The sequence below is a fragment of the Taeniopygia guttata genome, chromosome 5 (assembly GCF_048771995.1).
Source record: "Taeniopygia guttata chromosome 5, bTaeGut7.mat, whole genome shotgun sequence".
Lineage (NCBI taxonomy): Eukaryota > Metazoa > Chordata > Aves > Passeriformes > Estrildidae > Taeniopygia > Taeniopygia guttata.
The window spans coordinates 42,907,838-42,930,732 of NC_133030.1; the positions used below are offsets into that span (position 1 = coordinate 42,907,838).

Below are 22,895 nucleotides of genomic sequence, written 5' to 3' on the forward strand. Positions count from 1 at the left end.
TTTCCCTCTTGAATTGCCATCAGTCAGGCTGGATGGAAAAAAAAAAAACAAACAGTGCAGGCAGCATCAAAAAATTCACTCTTACAATACTGCAACAATACTGTAAGGGTTAATACAAACCTCTTCTTGTACTGCTCAACTTTTCAATGTACAATTCAGTCTCCCTTCCTGGCCTGAAAAGCAATTCTCCTCCAAGTCTGTTTAGTGACCTTCCAGACTAATGACCTCACCAGGCCTTCTCAAGACAAATGCTGGGTTAATAAAGGACAGTCAGCTGCAAGATCCACTGCAAGGATCCCCAGCAAGGGGATCCAACTTTATTCATGCTATCATCTTTCAGGCATAACATACCCCTTCTCTCTAGGGAAATGAGTAATAGCTGGGACCAGGGCCAGGATGTAGGCAAGCCTACAGTGTGTATAGGAAAGGAATAAACATTCTCTGACCTGTTACTCCAAAGAGAAAGGCACATGCAATAGTCCATCTTAGCCAAGTTAATTATATGAACTGCTTCTGCCCTGAGGGAAAGTAATTGCACAGCTCTAAACATCTACTTCAGCTGCTTGCTTGAAAACACCCTCTGCACCATGCCTTATAGATTTTGTTTTAGATCAGGTAACTCCTATATCCCCTATGGATGTATAGATCAGGGTGGAGTGAGAATAGCAAAACAGTAATGTGGCCACAGACTTTCTGTTCCCTCTTACATCAGGCTTTTCCCCTGCAGGTTGTTCCTGCAGTTTTAGTTTTCAAGTTAGTTAGAGATTATGCTGCTTGGATCTTAAGTGGAAAATCTTTATTGTGGGAAGGATAAACAACATGTTGAAGCAGAAAATTAAAAAAAAAAAAAAATAAACAAAAAACCACACCCTGTCAGTTTTTTACACTGAGAGGCCCAAGACTTAAGGCTCTCACATGTCTAAAAGCACACAGAAATTCATTCATGAGAAAGTGAGACTGAGCCTTAAGAACACCAGCAACTGCAGGATTATGGCAGGCAAAGGCAAATGACATGCTGTAGACAGCAGGCCATGACAGAATTAACTCAGCCAGGTTTGTTTTCCTGGATTATATTTTTAATTTGGCAAAAAGTGAATACTAACCTATCTCTAACTTCATTTTAAAGGAGGAAAGGAGGAGAGGAGTAACTATAGAAACACTACAGCATTCATCTACCCGCAGTTCAAGGGCAGCTCTAGGCACTGGCTAATAACTGAATATATAGAATAAATATAAGTAGAAGGCTTTGCATCCAGAAAGAAAATAATAAAATCTCAACAAAATTGTTAAGGCTTGAAGCCAAGGGAGGTTTTTTTGTTGCTATTGGGTTTTTGGTTTTGTTTATTTTTTTTTTTCTGGTATGTAGAAATTAAAGACTGGATGGAACAAATACATCTTTTGTTGTAGCACAAGCCAGTGTCTAGCTTAGTCCTACCATTTGCCAAACTTGGACCTTGAAAGCTGCTGTCTTACCAAAGTTACAAAAAAATTTACAGCTATTATACAAGAGCACAAGAATGTACAGTCTAAATCTGAAAATAAATAAATAAATATTTAAATAACTGAAAATAAAAATAGCATCAAGACTGACATTTTCAGTGGAAGCTGAAGGACAACTTGCCTTGACAGGAGAAAGGAAACATTTACAGCTGACAAAAGGAGTTAGAGGCATGCCAGCTGTTTAATCTGTCATCTTGGTTATCATTGTAACAGGTGAGCTCCCTTCAGAAACTCAGTATCATACTTAGAAACACAATGCAGTATATTCAATTCAGCTTGTGTATTTCAACATGACAGTGCTATGAGAAGCACTACAGGCCAGGCAGCTACAGTCTGGTAAGAAGCAGGTCACAGCTAGCAATTCAATTAGCCTGCGCAACAGGAAGCCTGAAAGGAGATGGTATCCTACTAACCCTTGTGTGCTCCCCCTTTAGGTAAGCAACAAAAGGGTTCATCTGCATTTGGATGACCCATGGATATGTCTGCAAATATCTAAACAGGATATCCAATAAATGTTCTATACTGAGGTGGTGGCAGTGGGAGCAGTTACTGGAGTGCAGCAACACCCTGCTTTGCTGACTACTTGCCAGCACCATTACAACACATCATTAAGAGCAGGACTCATACCTTGATCCAGTGAGATGCTGAACTTATGACCTCTTGGAAACTCCTCAGAGAAGACAAACTAAGGTCAAGTATATTTCAGAATTCTGCCTTCACAAAGCAGGTGGTGTATAGAGCACTACCAATAAATCTGAAACTCGGGTGTTTTGTTTAATATAACGTGTTACTCCCATCTAAGTGGTTTCAGAGCTCCCACTCTTCCCACTTAATTCTTCAGGAGTGAGGAAACTCACTATCTTACATCTTGACACCATTCATATGTTGCATTTATAATAACACTTAGCCCTAGAGAATTGCACCCATGACTTTTAACTGAAGAAATACAGCTGCAGAAAAAATAAACATCAGTCACTCAGATAACTGGATAGAGTAGTCATGGGAAAACAGCTGCTGGAGAGCATGGAGTAAGACCTCAAACAGCAGCCAAGTTTCATTTATTAAGAACAGGAAAGAAGCTAGAGCAATTATATTGTTTACCACTCCTCCCATCCCATGTAATCGGGAAAACTGATTATGAAGGGCAACCTCCTGAAGCAATGAACTTAAAACTGTGAAAATAAAGGAAGTCCAACTTCTATCTAAATAGAATGACTAAATACAGCCTAGCAGCTGTGGTGCAAACTAAGCTTTTTTTTAGCAAAGACACTTAGTCAAATACTTGATTGCCTCAACAGCTGCATGCTCCTGCAGCTTAGGAGGCTGCTAACAGGGAACATACACTGCCAGCAGTCTCTGGCATCACTTGCCCTAAGCACCAGTCTCCCTAAACTCTACATCACTACTAAGGTCATGTAGCTGGTAATTACCTCTGTGACACCTTCCCTTTCTGAGCATTGCAGATGCTGCTGTTCTACTTTCATAACCTCTTACAGATCCCTCTGTAATTCATCAGAAAGCTGTGTTAATGAAAGCTCATCATGCATTTCGGTCCAGAAACAGTTTTAAGAGGTACACATAGAATCTCAGTTCTGCATCCCATAAGTGTTCATTACCACAAGCTCTGATGGTATCTGTGGGTGCTGTTCTTAAAGCATCACAAAACACAATGTTCTTCTCCCAACAACTATACGCTAGTCGCGATTTTACAGTTAGGAACTTGCTACCAACCCCACCTCCAAACCTCTCCTATAATCCCCCACAGTCAGGAGGCATTTCCAGGTCTCTAGATCCATTTGATATTAACTCCAAATTGCTCTAGAACACAGAGGTTTTTATTTTCCTGAAACAGACCACTTCTGTAAGAGTCCATACCAGAGCTTCTGTGATGGTGGTCAAAATAAACACAGAGATCAAGTCTTCAACTTTACCTTTGTGTCTCTATAGAGTCACTACCTATGGTCCTGCATTTCTGCCACACCTTCACCTCTGAGTGCCCAGCACAGCATGAGTAAGCCAGGGCTTTGAGAGCTGCAAGCCATCCTGGGAACACTATAACTTCCAGAAAGAATAGGGGGACTTGTAGGCATTGTCCTGGGGTTTCTCTGCACATGACTCAATATCCAGTGTTCAAAAAAGTAACAATTCCAAGTGCACACCATATTATTTAATTCACGGAAAAGGAAAGCATTAGTTTGACCTGTGCAACATTAGATTTTCCAGCAAAGTATAGCTGGAGCCTTAAAACCTCCCTGAGATGCTTCCATGCAATTTGCCCACAAGTCAAGGTTTTTGTTGAGATAAAATGGAAAAAGCACTTGTGATACTGGAACACAGGTCCTCCACCTGAGTTATATCACAGGACTGGCAGGGTGCTTCAGGCAGTGCAGGGGCAACCAGTTCATCTGCTGGTGTATGGTGCACACCTTATGGGTCTCCAGAGAGCTCAGTCTGGCTCTCCTATGGGCAGCTTTCATATACACACACACTTACACACACCTCCTCAACAACTGACCTCAGACTCAGCCAGCAATTACAACAGAAGCAGATAGCTAAAGTTCTAACACCATGTGTCAAAGAATTTTTTGTGGTGCCTTTGGTTGGTTGTTGTTAAACCTTTAGTGCCTTCTAAGGTTCCTATTACAATGTTAACAGCAGGAAGGAGTCATCTGCAACCAGGCTGCCTTCTGGCAACCTTTTTGAGCCAGACAGAAAGCAAAGCTCTCAATTCACCCTTTCCTTCCCTCCCTTTATAAATACAACTGCTTACAAAATCAGAGTAAGAGTACTTGCAGAAATCAGTCAAACTGTGAGATAGTCATATAAATGCACACGTCTGCATCCATCCCTCCCCATGTACCAGTGCCATGCCAGAACTATTACCTAAGGGCAAAAGACTGCTATTCACTTAGAGAAACTCACAAAGGTAGCAAAAGCCATGCACACACCACCAGACAAATACCACACCATCTTGCAGGGCTAGAGGGGAATATGCAGTTCTTACATGCTCATAAGGGCACAAAACTCCCCCGCCACAGACCTTGTTTTTGTCATTTACAGAAGTGAGCTGTAAAAGATCAGCAGTATTCCTTTCTTAGAGAGGAGGGCAAGGGTTCCTGAATGCAAATCTTTCAGGGGAGGGAGGTGGGGGATGGAGGGGCAAGACAAACCCAATACCAAAGAAGCCACCTCTTGGATTTAGGGATGTCTTAGGAGATTAAATTAGGCTCACTTCTTCCCTCTCTTCAACTCTCATTACTTTCATGTGTAGCCAATTTGCTCTCTTTCACCTCTCTTGTTGAGCAAGTCTTTCGCTTGTCGAGCAATCTTCAGAGGTTCAGCAGCCAGAAATATGAGGTGCCACAGTTACTTTGTGGTATTTTCTTAGATTAGCAGGATTTTATTTTTCAATAAAGAAAGTAACATTTAAAATATCAAAGTCCCTCAATATAGACCATGAAGAACAAACGATATTTCAAGTCTCCTGTACCTTCCTGCAAAAACCTGAGGTGGAACCAGATTTCCTGCTTTGTTTATGAACAAAAGATAATGTTTATACCAATATTGATTTCTGCCAAGACTGGTTTCATCTGTTAAGGAAAAACTGAGCACCAAATGTCAGGCTGAACTGGGGAAATTACTCTAGGAACAAGTACAGTTTGATTGCTTTTGTACTGGCCAAGTCACTGCTTATAGAAGTACACCAATAGGACGCCAAAGGTTTGCTGGGATCCAAGTGACTGCAGTCTGGCTCCAAGTTACACAGCCTTCCCCTTCCTCCCAACGCATGTCAAGAGACAGGAGCTGATCCTAAGGGTTCTATCTACACCTAAACATGGCTGGGTGCAGAAGATGCAGCAAGACACAGGAGATGGAAACTACAGGTTGGCCACTGACCCCTGGCAGGCTGAATGCAATAGGGAGTGCACAAAGAACAGGGCAAGTGACAAGATCAGCTCTTCCATCTGATGGCTCCGCTGACCCTCATATGCCTTTCATTTTCATCTCTTTTGGGACAGCCAGAGTTATAGTCTTCTGTGGTTATCATGACTTACAGGGTAATTTTTTCTACAGGATATTCACTGGGAGGATCCTTAATATCTTTTGCTAAAAATTACGTATTAGGTACCATTCTGAGACTGCCAGAAAGGAAGGAAGCCTTCCCCAAGGCCTCTAGGCTTTTGCTGCAGTTCTACAGATGCTGCTCTGTAGAGCCCCTGGTTCCATTCCTGGCAATTCCATTGCCTGGTCCATTAGTCACAGCAAGCAGTTTCTTGTAGAAACAGTTACACCACACAAACCCTTCTGCCATCAAGTAAGCCTTTACAGATTATTAAGTAAAAGACATTTCTAAGCAGTTAGCAGATCCAATCTAAAAGGCAACGCAACAATGCAAAGTACTGAACTATTACTGAGACATTAAAAGAACTATTATTTTGGTGTGAAAAGAGTACTGGCTTATACATTCCATGCTCCTTGGTAGCAATTAAACTAACCAAAAGCAAATAGCATTGCCCCTCTCTTTTCCAGTTCCTTGAAAATCTTACACAGGGACAAATAAATAAGGGCATTATGTTGGTTCCCGCAGCTCAAAAACACCTGCTAAACAAGGCAGTGGTACAAGGATCTCTTTAAGAGATGCTAATGATTGAATACACCTGGCATCCCAATGGGAACACAGCTCAGGTTTGCAAAGATGCAGAAAATACCAATGCAAAAAGCACTCCAACTCTCCCATCCTTGTGTTTAGTGAGGGTGTGAGGGGAGAAAAGGACTTTCAGGGCATCACAAGGAAAAGGATTTTCTTGCAAGCAGGTTGTGCAATCCAAAGTCTCAACTGCTGTATTCAGAACAACTTTTCTTTAGGGAAAGGGAACCAACACTAACTCTCTCTGAGGCTGGAGATCTCCAAGCCAAAGCTAGCCAGCAGACAGAGATGATCAGATGAACAAAAAGGATTTGGTAAGCCATTTGCCATCAAGAGGACATCTTCAGAGAGAAGAGAAAGACGGCCAAGTAGCTTCAGGGCTCCATCCTTGTACAGCCTGCGACCTGACAAAGAAAATGGGAAGAAACATCAGCCAGAGACTGGCAGCACAAATTAACTCTGCACACTCACGGAGGGATGCTTGTCAATCCTTTCCTGTTCTTTCCCTGATAAATGAAGACACCCTGCACAAACACTAAATGCACCTTTGAGCCTAGATGTGAAACCAGTGAGCACCCGACAATACTGCTGTTCATATACTTGCAGGCATAGGAAGCAAGAATACACTAAATTCAGCAGGTAGTTGCTTACGTGAGAAATACTTTTCTTGAACAGTGGCCTAGCAATAGCTTCAGATTCTCCCCTGAGGAGGAATTAATCTCTTCATTCCTAACCTGTTCCCCAGACTTGATTCCGACGTGACCCAAATCAGCTCCAAGAGAGTTCCTGGATGCATTTACATGCAGTTGCTCATCAACAGAACTCCTGTTTCAGGCAGCAGAGAGAATGTGCCACTGTAAAAGAACGAGAGCCACCTCCTTCCAAGAACAGTATGTGGTCTCAGATAGACCAGAAGTCCATGCCTTGAACTCAGGACCCAGCACTGCCTGTTACCAGGAGCACAAGTAAGATTTTTATACAGAAGAAAAGAATCTATTCTGTTCTAGCTTCCTCAGAAGTCTATGTGGACATAAGCAGCCTCATTTGTTTTAACAACAAAGATAAACAGTGTATTCTCATGGTACGTGAGCAAATGTTACTTCCACCTTGTGTATTATTTCAAAGACAGATCCTGTAGATCCACCAGCTTAATGAAATGTACTGCCCATCTGGCCTGTCTCACAGTCCTCTTCCAATGTCACAGGGACAAGCCCTGCACTGCCACACTCACCCGCCTTGCTCTCCACAGGCTCTGCTGAGTAGAAAATGTAATCAACAGTGGCTCCAAGCCCCATGGGCATTGTTGTGACCTCTAGGCGTCCCCTCTGCGGCAAGAAGTGGCTGTAGACAGAGGTCAGGTTGAGGCCATGCTGGATAACACCTGAACACCTGCACACAAACAGTCACTGTTTACCAAGAAAGGAAAGAGAATTATGCTTTTTTGGTTCTGCAGTCACAGCTGAATGTTCCCTTGCTGATGCAACTATCTAAGCTACTCCTACTTTGTGAGCACATAAATTTTTCAGAACTATTCACTCCACTTATACCAAAGCAAGACATACTGTGAATTTCTTTTGTCTTCAATACCCAGTCCTGTATATGCCTATGCCCTACATTCTCAGTCTCACCAACACAATGCTGATAGAGAAGCATCCAGCTGCTGGGACAATCCTGGGTAGACCTAGCTCTTCCAGATAGCCCTCCTTACTCTCTTTCACTCTCACATTTACTTCAGTCTTTACTTCAGCCAGATTTTCAGGGCTCAGAAAAACAAGGCTGAGTTTGAAGACTGTGGCCACTGAAGGTGCACCAAGTTACCTTGGGACGAATGGCTGGGGATCAGGGTCTTTCACCATGGCAGCGGGCTTGGGCCAGTCTGCAGGGCGGTCTGCAAAGGAGCAAAGAAATTCCAGCCAGACCTACACAGATCTTAGAACAGGCTGCTCATCCCAAGTCTGAGAAGCTTCTCCTGAAATCAAATGAATCTTTTTGCCCAAGAAGAGCAGATAGCTTCCAGTCATGAACATCGTAAAGGAAAATATCCAAAGGAAACACAAGCTGTAAGACTAACAGGAACATCTCTAGAGCAGATCAGTGCAAACAACTGAGAAGTCATATTCTGTCCTGCTGAGGACATGTCCTTAAAGCATTTAATATTACTGAAGTCATGCTTTGCTCTCAAAAGAAAGTTTGCTTGTCTTAGCCTACAGCTTATTCAAAGGGTGTCTAGAAAGGCAGAACAGAAATAGAGAAAGCAGAACCAGCCATGCCACAAGGCCCAGAGATGCAGGAATGTCTACTGGGTACCAGCTTCCAGAGACATCTATATTGCGAACTACAGTCTTCAGGTTGTTCTCTGACACCAGAATCTTGAAGCAGAAAAAAGAAATACACGTATGTGTTTCAGCTTAAAAGAAGTTTATAAGAAACAACTTCAAGAAGCTGAATCTCAGTGCATCTCAAGGAACTCAGTCAGTGTGTATGAGGGAGGAAACGTGTACTTCTCTGAGCTCTCATGGAATCTAATCACAGTCGCAGAAGGCACCCTTCTGCCTTTCCCCTTCCTCACCAGGCATCACCTCCACCTCATGTTTTCCTTGAAATCATAGAATCATACCGTTATAGAACAGCCTGGGTTGGAAGGGACCTTAAAGATCATCCAGTTCCATCGCTCCTTCCCATGGGCAAAGATGTCACCCACTATATCAGGCTGCCCATAGCCCCATAAAATCTGGCCTTGAACATTTTTCAGGGATGTGGCATCCACAACTTCTCTGGGCAATCTGGCCCAAAGCCTTACTACCCTCTATGTAAAGAATTTTAGGAAGTTTAAAACCATTTTCCCTTGTCCCATCACTATATGCCATCACTCTCCCTCTTTTTTTATAAGCCCACTTTAAGTACTGGAAGGCCACAATGAGGTCTCAGTGGAGTCTTCTCCAGTCCAAACCCTCTCCGTCTGTCCTCAGAGGAGAGGCTCCACTGAGCGAGGAGAGTGACAAATTGAAAAGTCTCCCATTAATACCTGGTTTAGCATCTGTCACACCTTCCAGGAGGACCAGCTGTGGTGGTCGTTCACAGGCAACATCGCAAAAGCGGAACTGCAGCAGGAAGTCACGGCTGTATTGGCGTCTCCCTGCAGAGAAAAGTACAAATTAAAAGAAAGTAACTGCAGCATAGTCACAACCCCAGGGAACACCTACCTATTTGGTAGGTACCTTTGGGCCCCTTAGAGGTCTTTGGTTTGAGAGAGGCTTTTGTGCCCAAGCACTCTGATACCATGAGAATATAAATCACCTAATAACCTACACATAGAACAGATGTGTAGAAGAACAGAGCATGGCTATTGCTATCCCTCAAATGCAACAGTCATTGGTGGCACAAAGAAAGAATGTCCTCTCTGAGACACCAAAAGCTCAAGGGACTTTCAAGCAGATCAGTTTGTCTGCAACTCCAGGAAATGTCTGCTGAGAAAAACATTTCTGGAGATCAGGCTGAATACAAGTTCTACATTCAAGATTTTAACAAAAGCTATTTTGTGTAGGCTCCATTTTTGTAATCCTCTCTATGGATGCAGAGAACAGACATGATTCTAACTGGATCTTAGGAATGATTTCTTTACAGTGGTTTGCAAATACTATCCAAAACCACACCCCAAACACCCAGAGATTAAAGCAGTGCCTATTGAACACAGTTTACAACTGCAGAGAAGTGTAAGTCTGGGAATATGAAAGAGACACATAGAGTAAGTGTTACTGGTAGAGGAACATTCAGGTCCTGACTAGAGAAAGAAAATGGCAGAAATGCAATAGGTTCTGGAAAAAATTGTATTCAATTAATATACAAAGCAGAAGGAGAGAATCTTTTTGTCCAGTGCCTCATGCAGCATATGCCCAAGCTACTCACAGAGACAGCAAGGCCCACAAGTTTGCCCATCCTCAGCAAACTCATATTGTCAGTGCATATTGGAGCTCACCGGGTTTCTTTGGCTGAGACAGGGTGACATACTGGCACTTGTCTGTTACACCCAGTGAGCTTGGCCACAGTGGAGCCAGCAGCTTCCGTGAATACAATTGCTGGGAAAAGTCTTCCTGACCAGACACCTGCAAGAAGACCAGGAAAGGAGAGCAACCATCAGTGGCACAGAGCAGATGTGCAAGCTATAGACAATGTACATATATACACCTGGTAAGAGCAAGACAGGAGAATGCCCTCTTATAAAGGCATGAACCAAACTATTCAGAGTATGGTAAAGGTATAATAAACCTTCAGCTGTAGGGGACAGATACAATTAACTAAAAGTCACCTGACAAGATACTTTACAGGTATCTTACTGAAGTGATTATTTAGCTTGAATGATAACCATATATTTGACCACAGACACACAGTAAGAAAACCACAAAAGACTCTAGCATAAGTACCCACTTCAAACTTTTTTTAGAACAAACATCCACAAAAAAATTTCACTAAGTCTTGGTTCACTTCCAGTCACACAGGCACAAAAATTCCATAGGAAAGGAAAAAAAAAAGACTTGACATAAGTGATCTATTATCACAAATCTGCCCCAAGAGAAACCAAAAGAGCAATGATGGAAACAACATGCATGCACTTGTCTGCTTCTTTCCCCTGCAGTGCTGGAGACATTGGGGAAGACTGCTGAATAACTTAATTCAGTATTAAGACTATTTCCTCACAAGAGGAAGAATGCAGCTATGCATTTCTCTAGCAGTAGACAATAAAGAGCTATCCAATCCCAATTCTGGCTGGCAACTACCTTCCAGGCTGGCATCCCATGGTAGGAAAGTTCACCATTCCGGATGAATTTGTAGAGTGGAGAATCAGGTACAGAGTTCAGGTCTCCACACAAGATGACAGGATAGTAGCTGCCTTCAGTAGTTCTTGCAATTTTGTCAATCTCTGCTAGCAGCAAGGCCACCTGGGCCAGTTTGATATCTCCTCGACGGGGGTTAAACAACACATGAGTGTTGGCCACACACAAAGGACTGACTGCCTTCAGATCTAGACCTTCTGGGAGCACAGGCTGCAGCAGCAGCACCAAGCCCACATTATCCCGGTTGAGGACATCCAGGCCAGGCCGGAAGTATTCTATGGGGCTGAGACTGATCAGCTGGAACCTGCTGTGCTTATAGCACACTGCACATCCATCTGTCTTCGTCCCGGTTCTCCGCTTATAGAAGCAAGCAAAGCCTGAAAAGAAACCATCATCTATTAAAAGGTTTATCCAGTCACTACCTCAGGCTCAGCAAGTCTGTATAGAAAAGGTTCCTATGACATTTGGGTACAGCAAGATACCCAAATCTGTTCCAATAATCACCCTTTATTATTAATCACTGGGGGTATTTATTCTCTCCTTGCCTTTCTAGGGCCCTCTGTTTTGTTACTCTGATCTTTCAACTCAGAGACATCAATAGCAAAAGAAAGGATAAAGGTCTAGGCAGATACTTCAAAAGTAGGGCCAGTAGCCACCTGGCAAACTGGAAGAGGTCTCTTGAAACGGAGTGCTTTGAAGATGTTAAGCAGGAAGCACTGCTTGGCCAGTCCCATGAGCTGGAGGTACAGACCCACAAAAGCAGGACATACCCATCTCCTTGAATGTTGGTTCCAGTTGCTCCCAGTAATGGTTCTCTTGCACCTCCTGGAGACACAGAACCTGGAAGGAAGGCAGAGACCTCACTTGCTCCACAAGTATTTGCTGGTTACCTTGTTTTGGGGAATGAAGAAAGTGGAAAAGTGGACTCACATGCCAACCCTCCAAACAGAAATGTCATCACCGCAACTCTGTCCTGTACTTTCCAGATGAAAAGCACTAACTCTCTGGGTCACATTAGCGTATCATTCAGTTTTCCAGTGATGAGAAAAAAGATCCTTCATCTCACAAAGAGGACTCAAAGAATAGAGAAATTCCTTGGAGTCCTCTTCTATGCAGGCTTCCCCTCCTGTGCTGCCTTAGAAAACTGGTTCTTCTTCCTCTACTTCTGCTGTTTATAGAAGTTAAGTCCTGCTATCAAAGTATGACTAGTTTCTACAATCAAAGCAAGATAGACACCAAAAATAGATGAGGTCTGTGAAAGTCTTCAAACACTCTCAGACCAATCAGTGTCCAGTTACCAAGCAGCTAGTATCTTCCTAGGACTTGCCCCCAGCTTTTAATTTTCTTAATATTGTTAGATCAGAGAAGGAATTCAAATTCAGGTGACACTTGATGTAGAGACGGCTTAGTCATACTTACGTCAGGATCCCAATGCTGGATCTCCTGCAAAAGGTTTGGAAGGCGGTAGTTCCAGTTCAGGATGTCTGGATGACAGTGTACATAGAGATCAAGACCCTGCTCCACCAGGTCCTGGGCAAGGATGTTGTAAGACATGACTCGAAATTCAAAGAGGGGAGTGTTTTTTGAGACCTGCTTTAAGGGTTGGACAGAAAGATCCTCCCAGTCTCTCCATAAGATCTCTACATGCAAGAGACAAAAAGCAAAGTTACAGCTGCACTGGGTACCTTGCTGATACTTTGGTTCCCCTGGGACCCAGAAAACAGCCATTCTCATTCCCCAAGCTAGGGTACTCTAGCCTCTGAGCAAACCCTCACCCACTCTGGTTTTCAGATGCTCTTTCTGGATATCTTTGGATAGTTGTCTGTAGGGATGGCATAATACATGACCAGAGTCAATCATACTGAAACACCAGACCCACTTTTCCGTGCCTTTTAGAGTACAAAGCCAGCATTTGAGAACAGTAAGGAACATATATTGATATTCAGACCAGACAGTCTCACAGAACAGAAACTACTAGCTGTGACCAGGCCCTCCTCAGCAAAAACTCACTTTACAGTATTCACTAGCAGATCCTGTCAATTCTGCAGGGGCAATCAATGTCTTGCTGACAGCAAACCCAGACACAATAACCTGACCACATTCACTACCAATGTCAATCCCAAACTAAACACTAGATTCAGAGCCACCACTGACCATGGTAGGGCACCTCTGTTGGGACAGGGTAAAACGGCACTGCATCCTGAATGGGCTGGGCTGGGAGCGCTGGTGGCACTGTCTCTGCATCACATGCTAAACTCCAGGCCAGCACAGCTGGGTCGTCATTCAGCACTTCCACGTTGATACCAGCACAGCCAGCTGTCTGGTGATCTGTCTGTGGCACCACAGCTGCCCAAGGGGCACTGCCTGCTACAGTCACTGTTTCCTCTGATGGTAATCTTGCCAGTTCAGCCACTGCATGATCTTGCAGTTCTGAAGAAGCCAAGGCATTTAGCTCTGAGTGCTGCTGATCAGCACACCGGGTGACTTCCGGAGATGTGTTCAGGTCACTGAGGCTGGTCATCAATAGCTCTGAACCTTCTAACCAGTCACTAGTGAGTGAAACTGATACTCTCCTCACCGCCGGAACACTCTCACTGGCTGGCAAATTCCCTACTCCTTCCTCCAGCCACTGCTGGAGAAGGGCTTCTTGCTCTTCTGGGACTGATCTTCCTCTGGTTGCAGCAAAGACACCTTCTATCTGGGTGGACGGGCTCTTCGCCAGAAGCACATTCTTTCGATAGGTAAAGAAAGCATCTGTCATTTAAAAACAAAATCAAAATAAGACAGCCAGAAATGCTTTCTTACTATTTCTTTTCTTATTCCAATGCATTTGCTGTAACTCTGTGTAATACAACCATTCAGTATAGCAACCCAAACAAATTACTTCTCTGAGGAAAAACAGTTACAGTCTAAATAACTTCCCCTGCCTCCTCCAGAACGCTAAGCCACAGTCCAAATCCAGTTATATTAGTCCAAGTCATTGAAACTGCACACAATAGCAATGGTTCTATCAAATCTAGGGAATGCAATTCTAACTCATGCAGCAGCACAGACAGCCAAGCTAAAAGGCCTTGTGGAAACTATCAGCTCTCAGTAAAGGCACAGTCTCTAAAAGTTAGCTGATCAGGTGCATGGGCTAAGAAGCCAAGGTCTTGAAGATCATCATTTGGAGCAAGTTTCTTTCCAGGGACCATAAGAACTAGCAGTCAGCTAAGAGAGTAAAATATATCACAATAATCCATTGTAGAAAAAAATCCATTCTGTTACTAAGAGATGAAAAATGAAGACACATAGGGACCAACATATGCCTGATTAGAGAGAGTATATGTACAGAAGTCCTGATAAGAATTACAGGTCACCTGATACCTGACATGTGGCAAAATAATAAAATCACTTTAAACTGTTTTTAATGTAACATTGAATAACTAATATTTGTGCAGTAAAGTAGAAAAATACAGCAATTCTTTTCACTTGCATGTATACAAGAGATGGCATTTATGCTTCACTATGAATTCTGCACAAACACTCCCTACTAGCCACCTCTGTTGATTACAAATTACTTTTTTTTTCTGTATCCCTGTCAGTCAGCCAGAGCAGTAACATACAGGAGTCAGCAACATTAGTGTATAGTTTTACTATATCTGTTGTGTCAAAGTTTTCTGTATGTGTCAGAAATGGAGCTTTAAGAACCATACTCCTTTCTGTCACTTTGTAATTAAGTTCATTAAAGTCAAAATACCAATGCACCAACGTAATATTTCCACACGCCACTGGCCAGGCACGATGAGTGCCTACAAGAGCCTGTTGATACACAATAGGAGCTGAATTTGAGAGGAATCAGCTTGCTGCTCACTATGAAAAATAGACAGCGTGCCAGTCCAGTAGTTGCTACAGGCCCAGGGACAGGTTCAGGCTGGAGGGTGGCTTTACATGAGCTCAGTAATCAGGAACTGTGAAGTAGCAGCAGGATCTAGGGAAACTAAGTGAAATAGCGACGCACAGAAAACATAAGTCCATTCACAAAGTCGCAAGTCCCCCGCAAGTTCTTGGGGGATCAGAGATCTCTGAGCTGCCCTTCTCCAAGGATCTGTCCAAGCCTGGAGAGCAAGGCGGGGGCAGGAGCTAGAGCCCCTGCGCAAAGCGCTGCCTCCTCTGCAGCACAACAGCGGGCAGCTGTTCCCTCCGGACTCGCAGCTCCCCGCGCTGCCCGGCCCCGCAGCCCCGCGCTGCCTCAGCCCAGGGCCGGGGCCTCGGGGGCTGCGGAGCAGCCTCCGGACCGGGCCGCACCCGCTCAGGCCGAGGCGGGGGATGCCGAGGGACATCCCCGCCCCTCGGGGCCACCCGCGGCAGCTCCCCCTGCCCTTGCCGCCGCCCGCCCGGGGCCGGGTTACCTCGGAGGGCCTGGAGGAGCCGCGCCGCCGGCAGCAGCACGTAGCAGAGCACGGTGCCGATCATGCCGCCGGCCCGGCCTCCCCCGCCCCCGCCGCCGCGCCGGCCCCGCCTCAGCCGCGGCCTCAGTGCGCGGGCTCAGCCCGGCGTGGCCGGGCACTCACCGCGTCGGGCCCCGGGGCTCGCAGCCGGCTCGGGCCTGGCCCTGCCCGAGCGCCGTTCCGGGGCCGCCCGCTCCCGGGAGGCCGCGGCCCACGATGGGACGGCCCCGCCGGGGTGGGGCCCTGCCTGCCCCGGTGTAGGGCAGGGCCGTGCCGGGGCCCCGGGCCTGCAGGGGGGCCCCGCGGCCGTGCTGTGCCTGAGGGGCTCAGAAGCTGTGACCCCGGGCTGAGTGAAGGTTGCTTTATGGCCCCGCCACCCTGAAATTTGTGGTTTTAAACAAAATTTTCCCCCCCTGTTCTCCAGAAATACAAACAGGACAATTTCCTTTTTTTTTTTTTTTTTTTTTTTTTTTTTTTTTTTTTTTTTTTTTTGTCCCCTGGGAAGCCAGATGTTACACAGGCTTTTTGAACAGCACTGATAATAGCTAAGGTTTTGCAAAGCACAACCTCTATGCAGCAGTGGCCATGGGGTGGGTGCGTGCCCTCACTCGGCGCTGCTGAGAGGTCATTGGAGGTTTGCAAAATCAGTCCTCACCTGGCCGTGAGTACTCTGGCATTTGCAAGTTGAGATTCATCACATAGTGAAACCAGACAGTTGTATAAGAAAAGCAAAGTCCTGGCTGAAGTCCAGAATTTCAATGTTTGCTTCAGTCTGCAATCAAATGTTTTCAACATCTGAAGGCAAACGGATTGAGCTGAGCACACTACAGCTTTTTTACACCAAATAAACATTTCTCATTTGTAATCTCAGTAGCCTTCTTCCAAATTCTAAGTACCTGAAATGAAGGCAAGATTCATATTATCCCTGCCTTTTGCACTGATGAGTGCTGCCAAATTGTCCCCTTCATGATGACAAGCTGCCATGTCATGGGTCATTATTAAATGAAACACTTGGTGATGTGCAGAAAATCACACTCTGAAAAGCCAGTGTCCACAAAAGAGACAGAGGGATCTTGCAACTTTATTCAAGTAAAGGGATAAAGTCCACTAGGCCATTTTCCCATGGGGTCTCTCTCAAATTTTTGGAGGAGACAGCCTCCTTTTATCCTAAACTCCTGGCTGCAGGTTGCCCTCTTCCTTTCCCCATTAGCTGAGGAAGGTACAGACTTCCCAAACCACCTACTACATATTGCCCTAAAGTTTAGAAGCTCAGATTATCTGGATTCTGCAAAAAATGCAGATTGATATTCATTAAAACATTAAGGCCCATTTCTAAGACATTAACACCCATTTCTCCTAATATCCCCACAGCCATTTTTCCAGAACTTGATTGATTCTTTCAGCCTGAGTTGTTTATGAAGACATTAAGACCCATTTCTCCCATTAGTAATCAGCACAATGAGTGTTCTCAGCTAGGATCTGACATGATGTTAAAATGTATATAAATAACAATCCTACCACTCTTTTTCAAATCCCTGTTTTAAAACACCACAGACCATAGAAGCAGGGACTTGTCCCAAATCCCACAGATGTCTCTGGCAAAGCACTGGACCGTGGTCTCCCATCTCCTGTTGAAGTAACAAATCCATCATTGGTTTCTAGTCAGAGAATGGAGGGTGTTCTCCAGAGGAAGGATCTCCAACATTAGGAGCTCATGACTGGGTCATTTAAAACCCAGCTGTTCCTTAAAAGGAAAGAACTAAGAAAAGATCTTCAGACCCAACCCACATCAGAATAATCAGACTGAAATCAGAGAAGAATGTTAGCTGGTGCTACAAACAAGCAAGCAGCTGTGGCCAAATAGCCACAGTTGTTTGGCCTACACTAAAAAAAAATATTTACAAATTTTGGCAATAAAATCAAAGCTGATAATGGTCACCTGCTTCAGGGTCAAGCCTTCCACTGGGTTTTGTGGAATTTTATTTTTTTATCCAAATATAACCCCTCCAAAGTCTCTAATGACTGGACTATTTGAGAGGTCTATGTAGAACCTAAAGGAATAAAGCTACAAAAATTATCCTATTTTTAGGGAAATAAAAATATTTCTAAGTGTATGAATTATTTCTGCTCAACCTTTATCAGAAATCCTCTTCTGTTACAGTTTTGGTTTTAGCACATTAGGAAAAGTCACAAAGTCCTTGGTAAAAGAGATGTAAAATAATAAGCACTGAACCACTTTTGGCACCAACAGTAGTTGGTGGAATGAGTACTTGATTCAAGGCCCCATTAAGTGCTGACATGTTTACGAGCCACACTTTATTACTGAATATACTGGGAATTAGGGAGTAGGGAAGTCTGAATCTGTTCCAGACTAAAAAGATGAATACATTCCTATCTTCATCTCATTTAACACTAAAGCTGCCACAGTCTGACTTTATAATGAAATTGTACAAACTGGAACATGAACTTAAAGGAGACAAGAACACTTTGGCAGCAGCCTGGCATGACTCTCTGATACATCTGGGGGGAAAGGGGGAAGGTCCACAGCCAAAACCATAGCTATTCTCAGTTATTGTGAGCTGACTGCATCCCAGAACAATAGGGCTTCTGGCACTGAATGTCACCCTTAGGAATCAGAAGGTGCAGGTGAGGTCACATAAGGGTGATGTTGCAACACTGGGCAACCACAGGCTCTTCAGGGCTTTCTCACACAACACTGGGACAGCCCCTGCAAACAAGACATAGGATTCTCCTGTTTATAAGCAGCATAAATCAAGAACCCAGGTCTTAAAAGAGGCACCATTCCTCCTGGAGATGTTTTGACTCCAAGCAGCTGTGCTTTTAGTGTGTAGGTGTGAGAAACATACAGGATTCTAGGAGTTGGCTGTGAACTCTTCATTTACAGAAGAGAAAAAGCAAATGATCATGCGACTCACTGGTGGTGACACAGAGAATGAGTCTGAGAAGGATGCAGTTGCAGGGTTTACTTACTATCAAACTCAGTCCAGAAATTGTCAGAAATGGCCAAAGAAAAATCAGCATTAGCTAAGAGGGTCTGTGGTTGCACCAGGCTGATCACCAGTTGGAAAGGCTTCTCTCCAGAGGGCAGGCAGCAATGAGAAGAAGGGTGATGAACAGGGTTCCAGGGTACCAGTGGCCAGAGGTGGGAGCTGCCATCTGGGAGCAGCTTGGAAAAAGCAAAATGAATCATTAGAGAACTTGGCAGTACCAGCTTCCAGGACATTCCACCAAGCTGCCCCTGCTGCCCATACGAGATGTCAGAGCTCAGCATCTTTTGAGACCAGATCTTGTCTGAGCTCTTCCTTGCCCAGAACGACAGGCAGGGCATGGGGGCAGCAGGGTTTTCTGAACCTGCTGCTCTCAGGCTCTGCTTGTACACAGAAGAGTCAGGTGCCAGGGCTGCTCACAGCTCTTTGTCCTGACTTCCTAACTTAGCATAACAGTTTCTTTAATAAGTTCTAAACCTCCTTTGGCCTGTCATTTAGTCATTATCTGTTAATTTCTTATATTCCTTTGTTGTTATATATGCAATTATTTCTTAAACAATGCAATTACTGTAAGGCATGGACATATGTGGGACAATTCTTCTAGGCTTGTTTTTTCTATATTTAAATAGCACATAAAGCAATTTTTGAAGTGCCAAAATGGTTTCTGAATCTACCTCAGAAGGCTCAATCCTCACTCACACTGTGGGACTGACTAATGTACTGGGCACATGACTTGTCTCATGACTTCTTTATATGGGATTTAAGCCTATTTTTACCCTTCCTTTTGTCTTTCTCACACTAGAGTAATGCAAGTAAACCCATCATTTGACAAATAAAATCTGGCAGAAGGAAAGGAGATGCAGCTGCAGAGCTGGTTGAAGTGTGGTGATGTGGGTGCCAGCTGGCCAGTCTTTTCCCCATATAGATCTGAATGAATAGCTGAACTGCTCCACATCAGTGCTAGGTGACACCCAGCAGAGAAGGCAACTTAAGTTCCTGACACTGAGCTAGGGGTTGAAGCTGAATGTTTTCTGACCATCTGCACTCACTCGCCTTTCCATACTGTCAGAGCTGTACCTAACCAAGTGGTATGCATCTAAAAAGGAGACCAAGGACATGATCCTGCCAGAATTCTAACAGCTACATGTAATCTGGCTATTGATAAAGGCACGGGGCAGGGGGGGGGGGGGGGGGGGAATGTGAATTTCCCTTTAAGAACTCTCCCTTTGATATCAAACATCTTTCTTCAACTGCTTTCTACACACTAGGGGTATTTCTTTGTTCCCTATTCTCTCCTCTAGCTGGTAATAGAGCAGCAGGAGGAGCTAGCGGAAGCCAGGGATGGGACTGCATTCCTGTTGGTGCATGCCTAAAGAAACACTGTAGCACTTGTGGTCTGCACACCATGGGTTTGCCACAACCGTTCTAGTCTTTTCTGGTGGCTCTCCTCTTCTCATGAAGTCAGTCATCTGATAAAACAAGTCTTGCAATAATTTTTGTAACAGTAGGATTTATCCATGATTTAGGAGGAGAACTTTCTAACTTGTTATAAATGGAAAGAAAGTCAAAAACATAATAGCACAAGAACAAAGACTATTTTGTTGAACCCTACAGACTGAACTGGAAAATTACTTTGTTGAGATGGGAATTTGTCTTGAGGTTAGACTGCTGAATGCATATAGCAGCATGGAGAAATATGACCTCCAAGTATGGGGTTTGATGAAGGGATTCCAAATGACAGGTTTTTGTGGAAATACAGCCTCCAGCTGCACTGATGTCTCACTGCAGCTGTGTCAACAACACCCAATTGCCAAGATGAAAATGCTGAGATTCTTTGAGTTCGTTGTTAGCCAGAATGTTCTGAGTTCCCTACCTCTGCTGGCAATATCAGCTGCATGCTTAAATTAAGGGGAAAAAAAAAAAAAAGTTTTTACTTGATGTCAAAAGTTCTCAATTACACCAAAAAAAAAAAAAAAAAAAAAAATCAGTCGCATTGAAGACTGGTGAGAAGCTGCAGTAAGTCACTGGATGACAAATGGATAAGCAAGGAGGATACATTTGCTCCTAAAAGTCTAGGATAAAGGCATGGGGAGAACCAGGGGATGATAATGCATGAGGAGTAAAACTGTGCATAGTGTTACTTAAATTTATGAAGTAGTTTAATTTATTAAATGGAGATGGGAGGACACAATATACTTATCAATATACTTTTTCTCTGTAGATCCTGAGAAGGCTTTGCTGACATTATGGGCACAGAGCCCATGTACTTGGAAGCACGCAGGCTGATGGAAGTGGTGCCTGCCTCACACTTGATTCCAAATTTAGCTAAGCTTTACATAAATCTGAACCACCATGGTCTAGGACCTAAAGGTGTCAAAGACATGGTTAGTGCTATGGTGGTGAGTAGCCAGTAATGGTGGGCCAGGGTTGTCAAGAACAATAGGAATTTTAGGCTTTTCTCAGGCCTGGAAGTCATCAATGAGCACACAGTGTGAGAGAAAAAAACATAGGACCTCTGGGCATCCTTAATGTTGCCCATCCTCTGCACATGAAAGTTTTGTGTGGCAACTGATGTCCTTTATAGGAGTTACCCCCAAAAGCAACTCATCCTTTTCCATGGGACACAAGCACTCAGTGCTTCTAACCCCTACAGGGCCACAGATAGGGCTGGAGGGACTCCTGTATGTCTTTGTTTATCTTTCTATCTTCCCAGTCCAACAGAACCATTACACAATTAGAGTTTGAAGACAACTGCATTTTGGTAGAAGGAGCTATATGCATAGGAGAGATGTTATGAGAGAATCCATCCCTTCAAGAACTGGTACCTGATCTGACATAGTTTGTAGTCAAAATTGTTGCTCATCAAGTTCAATCTTCTGAAAGCAAACCAATTTTAACCAAACAACTGTTGTTCACAGGCAAAAACAGTCACATTCTGAAAGTCATAATATTGTCTGCTGCAATACTTTTATAATGTACAAGCTTCTGAAAAGCAGAAGTGTGCATATAGTGGCAGTCTGGTGAGTCTGCAACTGTTATGTTCATTAGTAGATATGACTGCAATTGCCATGACTAAGTCATTCCAGTTTATGCTTAGCCAACAGAAAACATGTTTTGGTCAGAAAATTTCATTCTCCAATATGACATGGAGAAACTTTTCTAGATAGATTAAGGGAATAATGCTAAATGTTCGCATATGAACTGGTGGAAATGTTCCTTCAGTTTGAAACGGGATATACAAAATGCATTTTGATAGGCCATGGGATCTGTGTCACACTGAAAGAAAAAATTCTTGGCAAAATGCCTCTTGGTTTACTGAAGACAAAGATTGATGTGAAACTGATGACTCTAGGGCTTTATTTGTGTTAGGAAGGATACAGGGTTAAATACACTTATACCTACACATTAATTACTGTCTGGCTAACATTTCTCATATTGCTCAACTTACGTTATTCCCTTGGTATCTTGGGCACTAAGAAGACAGTAAAAACAATACATTCTTTGGACCCATCCTTCTTATACTCCCTTCTTTTCTTCCAGAACATCTCTAATAAGCACCTAGACACATCAGAAGCTGATACCATTGCCAGTTCGCCTTTGGATGATTTGTCCTACCTCGATGTTTTTCAGCTCTTGAGGGGTTGTATGCACACAAACACTCATGGCAGTAGAAGTGAAGTAATATGTGTTGCATTCCAGTCTCTCACCCTGAAATTACTACTCGGACTATAGGCAAAATCAATATCTCAGCTATGTGTCTGATGGGAACCCAGATTAAAAGTAGAAATCTAGACTTAAAGTGATTAAATATTTGACCTGCTCAGTTTCCAGCATCTCTGGAAACCAGTCCCTCAAGAGGAACTTAGTTAATTTCTGGAGCATCTCCCACATCTTTAGTTCTGTGATTTGTATTGGTAGTTAGAAAGGTGTTGATAAACACAGGAAAGTTTTGGCTCCCAAAGCATCAAGCAGTGTCTCTCCAGCATCCCCCCCACTTCACCACTTGGCTGACGGTGGGCAAGATCTTAGGAGGGAACACAGCTAGGACAGCTGATCCAACCTCACCAGAGGGATATTCCATACCGTACAACAACCCCTCAGCAATAAAAGCTAAGAGAAAGGTGGGGGGTAAAGGGAAGAGAGGATGGGAATCTAGGGCACATTTGTTATGATAATGTTTGTCTTCTGGACCACTATGTGTATGCACCACTATACAACACTATGTGTTCTAAAGCCTGACTTTCTGGGAAGTGGCTAGACATCATCTAGTGATGGGAAATACAGAATAAATCTTTTATTTTCCTTTGCTTTAGTGTGTGACCTTTTCTTTTGCCTTATTAAACTGCCTTTATATTGATTCAAAAGGGCTTTTTCTGTCTTTTCTCCCCCATTCTGCAGAGGAGGGGAGTGACAGGCTGGGCGGGCACCTGATGTATAGCCAAGGTCAACCTACCATAACTTCTTACAGCCAAGTATG

At 43.8% G+C, this 22,895-nt stretch overlaps 1 protein-coding gene across 2 annotated transcripts; it reads right to left on the reverse strand.

Annotated features, from left to right (window-relative positions):
- Nucleotides 1-282: 282 nt before the first annotated feature.
- Nucleotides 283-15,688, reverse strand: ANGEL1 (angel homolog 1). Of its 2 annotated transcripts, none has more exons than XM_030274741.4 (10): nt 15,534-15,688; nt 13,135-13,734; nt 12,400-12,620; nt 11,751-11,820; nt 10,924-11,357; nt 10,125-10,251; nt 9,174-9,284; nt 7,967-8,036; nt 7,380-7,537; nt 283-6,552 (listed from the first exon to the last, which is right to left on the reverse strand). In XM_030274741.4, the coding sequence occupies exons 2-10, from the start codon at nt 13,499-13,501 to the stop codon at nt 6,383-6,385; spliced, it is 1,728 nt and encodes a 575-aa protein (XP_030130601.4). In that variant the 5' UTR covers nt 13,502-13,734; nt 15,534-15,688; the 3' UTR covers nt 283-6,382. The 2 variants fall into 2 exon arrangements, with proteins under 2 accessions (XP_030130601.4, XP_012429773.5); XM_012574319.5 differs by lacking the exon at nt 15,534-15,688 and adding an exon at nt 15,372-15,524.
- Nucleotides 15,689-22,895: the final 7,207 nt, after the last annotated feature.